The sequence below is a fragment of the Dreissena polymorpha genome, chromosome 1, assembly GCF_020536995.1.
Source record: "Dreissena polymorpha isolate Duluth1 chromosome 1, UMN_Dpol_1.0, whole genome shotgun sequence".
Classification (NCBI taxonomy): Eukaryota; Metazoa; Mollusca; class Bivalvia; order Myida; family Dreissenidae; genus Dreissena; species Dreissena polymorpha.
Genome location: NC_068355.1, coordinates 97,951,472 through 97,964,907, shown reverse-complemented (window position 1 = coordinate 97,964,907; position 13,436 = coordinate 97,951,472). Strand labels below are relative to the sequence as shown.

Below are 13,436 nucleotides of genomic sequence, written 5' to 3'. Positions count from 1 at the left end.
CCACCAAGAGGAAGATACTGCAATATGTCAGTAAGGTAGGGGACGGTGTAAACATGTAGAGTATGCAGGCTGGGGCCAGAGGGCCCACCAGGGGACCACCAAGAGGAAGATACTGCAATATGTCAGTTAAGGTAGGGGACTGGTGTAAGCATGTAGAGTATGCAGGCTGGGGCCAGAGGGCCCACCAGGAGACCACCAAGAGGAAAGATACTGCAATATGTCAGTAAGGTAGGGGATGGTGTAAACATGTAGAGTATGCAGGCTGGGTCCACATGGCCCACCAGGAGACCACCAAGAGGAAGATACTGCAATATGTCAGTAAGGTAGGGGATGGTGTAAGCATGTAGAGTATGCAGGCTGGGTCCACAGGGCCCACCAGGAGACCACCAAGAGGAAGATACTGCAATATGTCAGTAAGGTAGGGGATGGTGTAAGCATGTAGAGTATGCAGGCTGGGGCCAGAGGGCCCACCAGGAGACCACCAAGAGGAAGATACTGCAATATGTCAGTAAGGTAGGGGACGGTGTAAACATGTAGAGTATGCAGGCTGGGGCCAGAGGGCCCACCAGGAGACCACCAAGAGAAAGATACTGCAATATGTCAGTAAGGTAGGGGACTGTGTAAGCATGTAGAGTATGCAGGCTGGGGCCAGAGGGCCCACCAGGAAACCACCAAGAGGAAGAGACTGGAATATGTCAGTAAGGAAGGGGACTGTGTAAGCATGTAGAGTATGCAGGCTGGGGCCAGAGGGCCCACCAGGAGACCACCAAGAGGAAGATACTGCAATATGTCAGTAAGGTAGGGGACGGTGTAAGCATGTAGAGTATGCAGGCTGGGGCCAGAGGGCCCACCAGGAGACCACCAAGAGGAAGATACTGGAATATGTCAGTTAGGTTGGGGACTGTGTAAACAAGTAGAGTATGCAGGCTGGGGCCAGAGGGCCCACCAGGAGACCACCAAGAGGAAGATACTGCAATATGTCAGTAAGGTAGGGGATGGTGTAAACATGTAGAGTATGCTGAGTAGGGGATGGTGTAAACATGTAGAGTTTGCAGAGTATACTGGAATTTCCATAGACATCTTCTGTTGATCCTTTGGTTTATAGACATCAAATTGTCTAAAGTTGTCCTCCTACATCTTTCAATGTGAAATATTAATACTGAGTATGTAAACGCATGTCTGAATTTGATTTTTAGCTCACCTGAGCAATAGCTCGGGGTGAGCTATTGTGATCACTCACCGTCCGGCGTCCGTCCGTCCGTCTGTCTGTCTGTCTGTCTGTCTGTCTGTAAACAATTTGTAAACATCTTCTTCTACTAAACCATTGAGCCAATTTCAACTAAATTTGATGTGGAGCATCCCTAGGTCATGGGACAAAAGAATTGGTAAAAAAAATTTGATCACATAACCAAGATGGCCGCCATGACCATATATAGTAAAAACCTTAAAAAATCTTCTTGTCAGAAACCGCTCATCAGATTTTCAAAAAATTTCACAGGGATGACCTTTGAAGGCTCCCCTGAAAAAGTTGTTCAAAGAAATTTGATTCGTCAAAAAACATGGCCGCAGGAGCTCGTTGAACTTTGCATGTTTATTCGTTTTTGCCTATTTTGTGAAAACTTTCAAAAATCTTCCACATTTTTTGTCCGATCCTATCCAAATTTGCACAGTGTCTTTATATCAATGAGGACACGAACCCTACAAAAAATGAGCATTATTGGTCCATGAAGTACAGAATTACCTCCCCTTGAATTGAGAAAATGGTGTTTATGCAATTAAGTCCAAATTTTTCATCCAATTCTTTCCAAACTTGCACAGTGTCTTCATATCAATGAAAACTCGAGCCCTGTCGAAAATGAGCAACATCGGACCATTAAGTCCAGAATTATCTCCTTGAGATGGCAGATTTAGAAATAATTATAGTGTACTCTTTTTTCCAATTAATAGTGCTATTAGAGTAAAGGATTTGCTGGCTACAGGCCAGGTTTCTCTGACACGATTCAGTTAATTCTTTCTGCAAATGTTTGTGACTGTGGAAATCATTGAAATAAAAGGAGAAATTGCTGAAATTAGCATTTTCTCCTTTCATCACAAAGCTTCCTACCCTATTAAATCAGTTTCTTCTTATTCCATTATAATTTAATTTGTCGTCTGCAACCTCTTTCAATTTGGAAAAGGGTTAACTACCAGAAATCAATTAATGCTGTAGTTTTGTTGATGAGAAATTATTTTTCCTTTAAAATGGGAGGTGATTATTGCTTAGGAAATTGCTCTGGTAGGATTGAATCATCGTGGGAAATTGAGAAATTGTTCAGTCCAAAATATGTTGATTGGTAAAAGGATTTATCCTTATGCAAACATGGGTTGCCTGTTTAGTCGATGATATCTTGTCAATTTTGAGAAAAAGAAGGAATCTCTTCAAAACAAGCAAAAATTCCTTTTATCTCAATGTTTAAGTTTTTAGCGTACCTGAGCAGATCATATTCTCCTAAACCATTGAGCCAATTTCAACCAAATTTCATGTGGAGCATTCCTACGTCACGAAAAAAAAATATTGTTAAAAAAAATTTGGTCACATAACCAAGCTGGCCGCCATGCCCATATATGGTCAATACCTTAAAAAATCTTCTTGTCAGAAAGGGCTCGTCGGATTTTCAATTTTTTTTACAAGGATGATCCTTAAAGGCTCCCCTAAAAATTTGTTCAAGAAAATTTGTTTCTTGTCAATTACCATTGGGCCTAAGGCTATTAAATTTGTTCAGTCGAGCGATTCAGGGCCAATGTGGCCCTTGTTGAAATCCGTTTTTGATAGTTGGATACTATCTTGATGACCATATAATTTGGCAATATTTGCCAAAATGTGCAGTAATATATGTATATTTTTTATCAAAGGTCCTTAATAAATAATGAGTTTAAGTAATTGTGTACGCAATAAGATCTCTTCTAATAAATTATTACCAATTAAGTTACATAAATACACACAAAAATGACTGGTATAATTGTACGAGCGCTTTCAAAACGTATTGTTTCTGAAGTGTAGTCAATGTATGATGTAACTGAAGTTTAAAAACACTATCTGCTTTTAATGCAGATAATCGTACATCAATTAACATGTTTATGACAACGCTTTGTTTGACTGCTTATGGGGATTCAATTAATAAATCTGAACAGCAAGGCATTTGCATGCCAAATAAATGATTAATGTTATGGTATTTTTAGTTTGTTTTTTATACTAATATTCCCAATATTTGGATATCCACAAATTCTTTGGCATTGCTTATCTATACTAAAATGGATTATTCTTTATGTTATGAAGTTATGCATGTGTAATTATTAGCTCTCTATCAGGGGCCATATCGGTACTGTGGACTTAAAAGAGCAAAATTCTTATTTTAAATCTTCTCTTAATCAACAAACCAGTTTTCAATGTTTTATATTCAAATCACTAGCCAAAATCCTTGTGCTTTCATAAAAGAGAAAGATTCTTATTTGTTATCTTCTCTGAAACAACAAACCAGTTTTCAATGTTATATACATGTGCATTTAAATCACTAGCCAAAGTTCTTGTGCTTTCATAAAAGAGAAAGATTCTTATTTGTTATCTTCTCTGAAACAACAAACCAGTTTTCAATGTTATATACATGTGCATTTAAATCACTAGCCAAAGTTCTTGTGCTTTCATAATAGAGAAAGATTCTTATTTGTTATCTTCTCTGAAACAACAAACCAGTTTTCAATGTTATATACATGTGCATTTAGATCACTAGTCTTGTGCTTTCATAGAAAAAATGGCAAGGTCCCAAGGGTTAACACTTTTAGGTCACTTTTGCAAAAAAATGCATTTTTACCTCACTTTGGCACAACTTTTGCAGGATGATCTTTTAAGATCACCTTCCTTTTGTTGGTCGTGAGTCAAACATCATTATTAAACATTTAAATCAAACAAAATTTCCTCCTTAACTAATGGTAACAAATCTTCACAGAAACGATCCATGGATGACCAAATTTAAAAGTTGTTTAAATCTTTCCTTTCTGTTGTAAAACTTGTATTGTGAAATAACTAGGAATGGGATCCAAGTTAGCCCTACAAATATTACTGATTTTAATTTTACTGAACAAAAACGCCCCAACACAGCCTTAATAAAGGTTGATAATAATAATGAAGTACGAAAAATGAATAAATGATTAATAAATAATAATCTTAACATCATAGTTATTGTTCTCAAGCTTATTAGCACACAGCTGTTTTCGCAGTATGGCCACCCCTTATCAGTCTTGAAATTGTCTTAAAAAACAGTCATGATAACTGCCTGATAAAAATAAGATCATTTCTTGGCCAACATCATTTGAGCAGCGTTTGACGTACTGGTAAAAGATTGATATTTGTTCAAAACAAAAGCAGTGTGAGCTTAGATGTGGAGGGGACACACACATTTTTATGCTCCCCCAAAATTGTTTGGGGGAGTATATAGTCACCGCTTCGTTTGTCAGTGTGTCTGTCCGTCCGTGCAAAATTTTTGTCCGGGCTATTTCTCAGCAATTAATGACCGGAATTCAATGAAACTTTATGGAAAGCTTCACTACCAACAGGAGATGTGCATATTATCAGCCGGTTATGGTCGGATGATTTTTCACAGAGTTATGGCCCTTTGATATTTTTTTTATAAACTGTACATAAAGTGCAATTATTGTCCCCCCAACTACTGACTGGAATTCAATGAAGCTTTATGGGAAGCTAAACTACCTTGAGGAGATGCGCATGTTATTTGTGGGTTCTGGTTAGATGATTTATTTAGAGAGTTATGGTTCTTTGAAATTTTTAAGTTGCTAAACCATCCATGGTATTATTTTGTCCAAAGTTATGCCCCTCAAGATGTTTCCTTTTATCTGAAAATGTAGTGCAATATTGTGACAAAAAAAACTTTGGGGAGCATCACCCGTCTCCAAAGGTTTCTTGTTTCTAAAATGTAAAATTGGCTTGATTTTTCTCAAAGATTACAAACATTATAAAATATTATTTATATTTAGCTGGAACGGTCTGTCTGAAAAATGTGCGTGTGTTCTCTCCACATATGATCTTAGATAGCAAGTGAAGGATTTGATTGAATGTTAAGGTCATTTTGGCTTTGTGCAAAAGGCATGTGTAAGTCGCAAAGTCAAGGCTAAAATATATCAAATATTGAAGCCCAAATTTCTTGTTCTTTCTGCATCTTTTATGGCTTGTGAAGAATTTTTATTTAACTTTGTTTAAAGCGTTAGGTCGTTGAGACAATTATTAGCAGGCCTACGTATTTCACGCGAGCTCGAAGTTAAGGTCATACTTATAGATTAACTTGTCTACCAACCATTTGTTGTATCTTTTTAGCTCACCTGTTACGAAGTGACACGGTGAGCTAATGTGACCGTGTGATGTCCGGCGTCCGTTGTGAGTGCGTGTGCGTGCATCCGTCAACAATTTTTTTGTGTAGACAGTAGAGGTCACAGTTCTCATCCAATCTTTATGAAATTTGGTCAGAATGTTTATCTTGATGAAACCTGGGTGGGGATTGTATTTGGGTCATCTGGGGTCGAAAACTAGGTCACTAGGTCAAATAATAGAAAAACCTTGTGTAAACAATAGAAGTCACAGCTCTCATCCAATCTTTATGAAATTTGGTCAGAATGTTACTCTTGATGCAATGACTGACTAATGGGGTTGTTTACCCTCGGGACTTCGGTTAAAAACCATTGCCTGAGCACTCTGCTTAACATAAAACTCTGCATGAAAAGGTCGAAAACAGCCATAAAATGGACAGCCCGATTTTACTGGGCTGTACCATTGATATAAATAGAAAACTTTGCAGTGTTGGTGCGGTGCCTTAATAAAAATCTATTTGTTAAAAATATCTATCCTTATTTAAGAAGCGTTAAAAACGCAGTACTTTACACTGGCTGGGCCTAACGCTGTTAAAAAGCGGCGTTTTTATTGGTTGATACACTTTTAAAACGATGGCGCTGATTGGCCGAAATTTCTTATTAAGGATTACAAGTAGGTCAATCCGTTTATAAATAGAATTTTCCCACAGCGGACGTTGCACTTTTACAAAAAGTAAACAATCTTGATGAAATCTGGGTGGGGATTGTATTTGGGTCATCTGGGGTCAAAAAATAGGTCTCTAGGTCAAATAATAGAAAAACCTTGTGTAGACAATAGAGGTCACAGTTTTCATCCAATCTTTATGAAATTTGGTCAGAATGTTTCTCTTTATGAAATCTGGGTTGGGATTTTTTTTGGGTCATCTGGGGTCAAAATCTTGGTCACTAGGTCAAAGTTAAAAAAAAAATGTGTAGACAGTAGAGGTCACAGTTTTCATCCAATCTTAATAAAATTTGGCCAAATGTTAATCTTGATGAAACCTGGGTTGGGATTGTATTTGGGTCATTTGGGATCAAAAACTAGGTCACTAGGTCAAATCATAGAAAAACCTTGTGTAGACAATAGAGGTCACAGTTTCCATCAGATCTTTATGAAATTTTGTCAGAATGTTTATCTTGATGAAATCTGGATTGGGATTGTATTTGGGTCGTCGTAGGTCAGAAACTAGGTCACTAGGTCAAATCATAGAAAAACCTTGTGTAGACAATAGAGGTCATAGTTTTCATCTGATCTTAACGAGTCAGTTGAGCGATTTAGGGCCATCAGGGCCCTCTAGTTTTAATTGGTGCCTCATGATATATAGCTAACATGTTTGCTCATTTAGATGATCTTCAGAAGAGGGGTCATGACGCCTCAAGTTCAAAGTCACACTTAAATGTCAGAAAGATCATGTCAGGGGATATAGCTGGGCTTTGAGTTGCCTTGCTGAAATGATATATATGGTATTGTGCACAAATAAAATTTATGTTGAATTCAGAAAAAAATTCGCATATAACAAAAAATGAAAGAGCCAAACTATATGATTTTGAAATTATTTGAAATTAGGATTGTAAAAACTGTTAGATTTTTTTTAATACATATTTGACCAAATGTTATATTTGCCATCACTAATCAAACTTAAGGTAGTGCACCTCTAATGATTTCCCGCGATTTCTTCGAAGGTTGAAGAGCCTACTATTAGGTGCCGTAGCCTAGTGGTTAAGGCGATAGACTAGAAATCTTTTGGGATATTCCCGCGCAGGTTAGAATCCTGCCGACGACGTATACTTTTTTTGCGACGCGTTTTATTTATTTTCTAACATAATGTGATTTAATATGGCATATAAGCTATATTTATTGTTAAATATGTTGCAATTTTTATGCACATTTTTCAATTATTAAAATTAAAACAACGTTACGGCGAAATTGGGTGATTTACTGTTGAAAATACGAACCATGCATGTTGCATTTTTATTTTTATTTCAAAAAGTAAACGGTAAATCTGTCTAGTTCTTGGTATTTTTGCTGTATATAGTGTTTCTATAAAAACTAAGTTTAAAATATGACTTAAATGATACTATTTTGAATTTTATGACACTTTGTTTTTAACCAACCCAATTTTTACTTGGCTGAAATCACTTACATTTCATGGTGCTCTTCCATAGATAAAAATTTGTAAAAAATAAATGTCTGTAAAAGAATACTTATTTCATCTTGTTTAAACTTCAAACACCTTTACAGCATCTGTACACACCAACTGCATGCCCATATTTGGAAATTTGAATGAATTATGGAACTTTTATATACCCCAGGGGTGAAAATAAACTGGACAAAAGCCGAGCGTGGGGGTGGTTTTGAAAAAATCGGTATATTTTTTTTAAAAGCATGGAAAGCCTACCTACAAATTTGCATGTAGTTCAGTGAAATGATGCTGATTAAGAAAATAATTAATTAGATTATATTTGGATATGTGCCCATTAGAGGTGCACTACCTTAATGTCTTTATATTCAAGAGGTCATTAAAATCTTTAATCTTTGTGTGCAAGTTTATGCAATTTTGATTTGTTTGTTTATAGTGTTTTTGTCAACTTTAGGAAGTAATGAAATTGTTTAACTGTTTATTGCCCATTAAATTTGATATGTTTAATCTTTTTGTTTGCATAGATACACGGTATTGAAGACGTGTCTCATTGGCGAAGTCAGTTTGCAGATGTCCAGAAATCAGAAAGGGCCGAGGGCGATCAACCCACCACCTCCTCACAGACAACTTAGCCTTACCCAATGTGGAATAGGTTCCAGCCTGCATAAAGCTGATTGTTCTCCAGCACAGACCAAATTATTGTTTTTGCTGTCATGAAAATTGCAAAAATGAACAGGCTAAAAACAACAATTTATGGTCAATAAGAAATTTTCATTTTTCACCTTTATGAAGAAAACAGAAAACAACATTATACAGGTTTAATAAATCGTGTACGATTAATATGCTCAACCGTTTGCCATATCTGTCCATTCATAAATCCCTCTTGGCAAGGTTTATACTTTTTATTTGACTTTTTACCAATTTGAAATAGTCTAAGTGATTGTTCACCCAATTTGTCTGATTTGTCACAAGCAAGGCACTGTAGACAGGGTTTAAAGTCACTGACCTATGCCAAGCAAGGCACTGTAGACAGGGTTTAAAGTCACTGACCTATGCCAAGCAAGGCACTGTAGACAGGGTTTAAAGTTACTGACCTATGCCAAGCAAGGTATGTAGACAGGGTTTAAAGTCGCTGACCTATGCCAAGAACTGTTTCTCGGAGACATGATTAGCTGCAATACTCTATACATTCAGGATCTTATTCTTTGAAATATATACACTAAATTTGTATGCATTAAACTTAATCATGTTTTGAAAGTTTCCATATGCCAAAGATGTTTTATGCCATAATAGATAGTGCAATTGAAAAAAAGTTTAGTTTGTTAATTATTCAGTGTTTATTGCGTTATTTGTTGTCCTTTATTATAGTCTCAATAACAAAGTAAAGTTGGTCATACTCTAATCACCATATACATAGACACACTTTTATGCACGCGGTTTCAGGGTAAAACATTAAAACTTGCAGGAATTGTTCCCAATACTATGAAGTCGTGCATGTGCAATGTTTAATGTCTTACGTTGAAGATTATAAAAGTTATTCCTCTTTTATGCTTCCCTTCAAAGGTGTATTATAGCAGTTGCTCTGTCCAAAAACTTGTCTCAAATAAAAAACTTTTCATAGATTCATTTTTAATAACATGGCCCAAATTAATAAATGTAAATCATCATAAGAGGGCGTGTTGCGTGTCTCCATATGTCAGATCTCATGACCATACTTCGAGGTCAAAGGTCAAATTTGGCCGTAAAACAGCTTGTTTGGATGGTAACTTTTTCATTCATCGTGTGATTTAAAAAATAACACCACGAATTACCACCTTTAGGAGATGCGTATTGCATTTATCACTGCATGTCCAGAAATCAGAAAGGGCCTGAGGGCGATCAACCCACCACCTCCTCACAGACAACTTAGCCTTACCCAATGTGGAATAGGTTCCAGCCTGCATAAAGCTGATTGTTCTTTAGCACAGACAAAATTATTGTTTTTGCTGTCATGAAAATTGCAAAAATGAACAGGCTAAAAACAACAATTTTTGGTCAATAAGAAATTTTGATTTTTCACCTTTATGAAGAAAACAGAAAACAACATAATACAGGTTTAATAAATCGTGTACGATTAATATGCACGACAATTGCAGGAATTGTTCCCTATACTATGAAGTCGTGCATGTGCAATGTTTAATGTCTTACATTGAAGATTATAAAAGTTATTCCTCTTTTATGCTTCCCTTCAAAGGTGTATTATAGCAGTTGCTCTGTCCAAAAACTTGTCTCAAATAAAAAACATTTCATGGATTCATTTTAAATAGCATGGCACAAATTAATAAATGTAAATCATCATAACAGGGCGTGTTGCGTGTCTCCATATGTCAGATCTCATGACCATTTTTCGAGGTCAAAGGTCAAATTTGGCCGTAAAACAGCTTGTTCGGATGGTAACTTTTTCATTCATTGTGTGATTTAAAAAATAACACCACGAATGACCATCTTTAGGAGATGCGTATTGCATTTATCACTGGTTTCCAACTGCAAAGGTAAATGTCACAAGTGGTCAAAGGTCAAATTTGGCCATAAAAAAGCTTTTCTAGACTGTTTCTTTTTAATTGATCACGACATTAACAAATTACTAAAAAAGACTACCATGTGGAAAGGGCTAGTCTCATTAAACACCCGTCTCTCTGCCTAAAAGGTCAATGTAACATAAGAGTTTAAACGTCAAATTTTGCTTTAACACAGATTGTCCGGTCAGATTAATTCGTCATGCAATTTTTAAACAGAATTTCACAACCAACCACCATGAGGAGATGATGTGTTGCGTGTATCACAGGTCTCCCTACCTCAAAGCTCAAGGTGTTACTAGAGGTCAAAATTAAAATGTGTCAATAATACAGCTCTTGGGGCGTTGAATTTAGAGAATTTTGTACATTATAATTTATACAATGCTTTGCTCCTGTCTGTCTGCGATTTGGTTGTTTTATTTCTAAACGATATTAAGAGAATGTTTTCACCTACAGCCATCCAATGTGTTCTGAATGTTAATTGGCAGGAGAGAAGGAAACGTAGAGGTTTTGAGCCAAACGTTCAACAGGGCTTCAAACATTAAGCTATGATTATATAGGCACATTAATGTTTTACAAACCTCTTGTTCAACTTAGACTTTCTATATCATTTTTATAATTAAAATTCACGGTTTGCATGTAATTTTATAATTATACACCTCGAAACTAAGTTAATACTGGAATCACCATTTCTACCTTTCTTATTATTCCCCTTTTCTAGGAAAACATTTTATAACATGACTATAAGTATGCACTATTAGCAGAATACTGAATTAAATACTTGAATCACTATACATGTAGGCATATGGACTGCCGGTCTGTTTGTCACTAAGTCAGTCTGTGTCTGTCTTTCTGTCGGTCCATAGACACAAAGTTGTCCCAAGGTATTCTACTACACTTGTCAGCATTCATCTTTCAAATTGCACCAATTGCTCCTTATTACGTGAAGTGGTGCATTTGCCATGTTTATCTTACGGCACTATTTCAACTAAGACATTCCATATCAGCATGCTGCTTGTAACAACTTGGGGCGTAGGGGAGTTATTTTTCATCACTCCTGTCACAAAGTCTATATTTATAGATTTTTAAGTTAATGTTGTTTATAAAATATCTGAAAATAGTTGATTTAATCAATATTTTGTGAGTGCAACTATGATTATGACAACATTTTGACCACATACAGTTTTTATAATTGTTCGTATAGAGCTGCTTCACAGAAATAAATTGTTAAAAAGGAAGCATCAGTGTTTAGAACTTTAAGACCACTTGAGGAAAAAGGACATGGTTGCGCTTTTGTGGTCAGTCAGCACAACTTTCCTTTGTCCCACATAATTTTTTACCATAAAATAACTTCTCTTTAACCACCTTGCGGATTTTCATTTGTTTCTTCTTGACGCCATACTCTGCATAACCTGGCACGTTTGCAGCGCTCGCGGAAATGCTTCGAATAGCATTGTTCCCGTCGTTGACATCTATGAAATGACCGTGCCCTTAATTCCAATTTGACGTGCCACTGTGACGTCTTTGGTTCAATTCGATGACGTCATTGGGAACGTTGGCGACATGGAAAGTTCGGGGGCTCAAATTGAACTTCTTAAAAACCATAAACATGTACCGGTAATCAACATCAGTCAACGGCTTCCGTTTTGAACGAAATAGAAATCAAATATTTTAAACAATCGTGATAGTTATTGCATAAAGATGTTACTAAGTATTATGATCTCAAATCCTTTTAAATACGTGAGTTTTTACGCACCGCGTAACTTCAAAGCAATTACATACCATTTAATGCTAAATTAGATGATTAAGTGTTTTAAATAACTGTTTGTTGTTTTGTAATGAAATTGGTTAAATAATTTGCTTTCTTAATTATAACTTGCATTTGACGATGATGGTGGCATCTTTGATTCTACTTATAATATTAATTTCTGATAAAACAAATGCGACATTAACGGGTCAAGATTTTAACTAAGAACGTTAATCTTGATAAAATTGTAAGTAATAAATAATGTTATTTTTGCGTGCAATCAGTGTTTGATATTGGTTATCTAAACATCTTAATTAGCCGTACAATGTAAATAAGTATCAACTATTTGCTTCAGGATCTTTATTTCCATCGACAATGATCAAGATCTGAAATTAACAATGATGATAATTATATCTATAAAATGGTAATTAGAGAAATGATGCTATACTATCCTGTATCTCCCCCCAAGTCTTTGGGTATGAAATGTTCATATGAAATAATATTACACTTTAACTGAAGTTGAAACAAAGACTGATAACAAAAAGTACTGGGAACATTGGAGCCCACCAGGTCTACTCCCTTATAAAGTAAGAGAGAAAAAAAAAAGAACTTTTTAACAACAAGAAAAGGCAAATGTCTTTGATGTGGTCAACTATATGAGTCTTTGTCAACAATCACATGACATAGTCTTTCTGCCACTCTGGGGCAGTTCTAGTTCTTCCTGATCGTCTGACTGGAAGGCACAACAGGTCCGTTGGCGGGGTTGTGCAGTTTGGTGTCTCACGACTTGGTCCTGTGTCCACGGAAACGTCTACTGGTCGACTGTCAGGACTCGGAGGCTCAGTATAGGCTAGCTGACGACGACTCTGCTGCAGGTTACCTCGGCTGGGTGTCTCACTGCTGCTTGGCGTTACCTTACTGGGTGACGCAGTAGGGTGAGGAGCAGAGTGAGTTGGGATCCCGGTGTTGGTTGCAGCCGGCGTAGATCTGGTTGCATGTGTTGGGGTCACTGCTGGTGTGATGGAGTGTCCTGTGGGATTTTCAGTTGTTGCTGCAGGTAGCCTGAGTGCTAGGTCACTATCAATGGACAGCCGTCGTGGTTGTAGTTGAACGGGGACATACTTTCGTAGGAACTTCCTATTGCGAAGGGTTACCCGTCTTGAGCCATCAAGTCGTACCACATACTGGTCAAATTGGCGAACTTCAATTACCACGCCAGTCTTGTCCCACTTGCGAGGATAGAGTCCAATCTGGTTTTGCAGGCGAACATTGTCTCCCACAGCTAGAGGTGGTAATCTCTGAGTGTGCTCTGACAGTTTTTCTGCACACCGCATGTGCCTGTTTCGCAAGGCTTCTTCACGGGCCAGTGATGTGCTTAACCAAGTTTCATGAGGTTTATACTTTCCAGGTGGAATTGGTATGAAGTCTCGAATGGGGCGGCCAAATATGCACATGGCTGGAGAGAGTTTGGTATCCCTGTCTGGTGTGTTTCTGTACTGAAGCATGGCACGCTGGAAGGCATCTGTGTTTATGTCACCAGTGGAAGTTGTGTTATCCATAAGGAGACGCTTCACTGTCTTTACACCAATTTCGGCCCTA

At 37.0% G+C, this 13,436-nt stretch overlaps 1 protein-coding gene across 4 annotated transcripts in view; it reads left to right on the top strand.

Moving 5' to 3' along the window:
* Positions 1–8,864, top strand: part of LOC127841834 (non-structural maintenance of chromosomes element 3 homolog) — a 56,098-nt gene extending 47,234 nt beyond the window's left edge. For all 4 annotated transcript variants that reach the window (XM_052370974.1, XM_052370965.1, XM_052370957.1 and 1 more), the window contains exon 8: positions 8,060–8,864. In XM_052370974.1, the coding sequence (XP_052226934.1) occupies positions 8,060–8,167 (108 nt within the window). In that variant the 3' untranslated portion in view covers positions 8,168–8,864. The remainder of the gene's footprint in view (positions 1–8,059) is intronic.
* Positions 8,865–13,436: the final 4,572 nt, after the last annotated feature.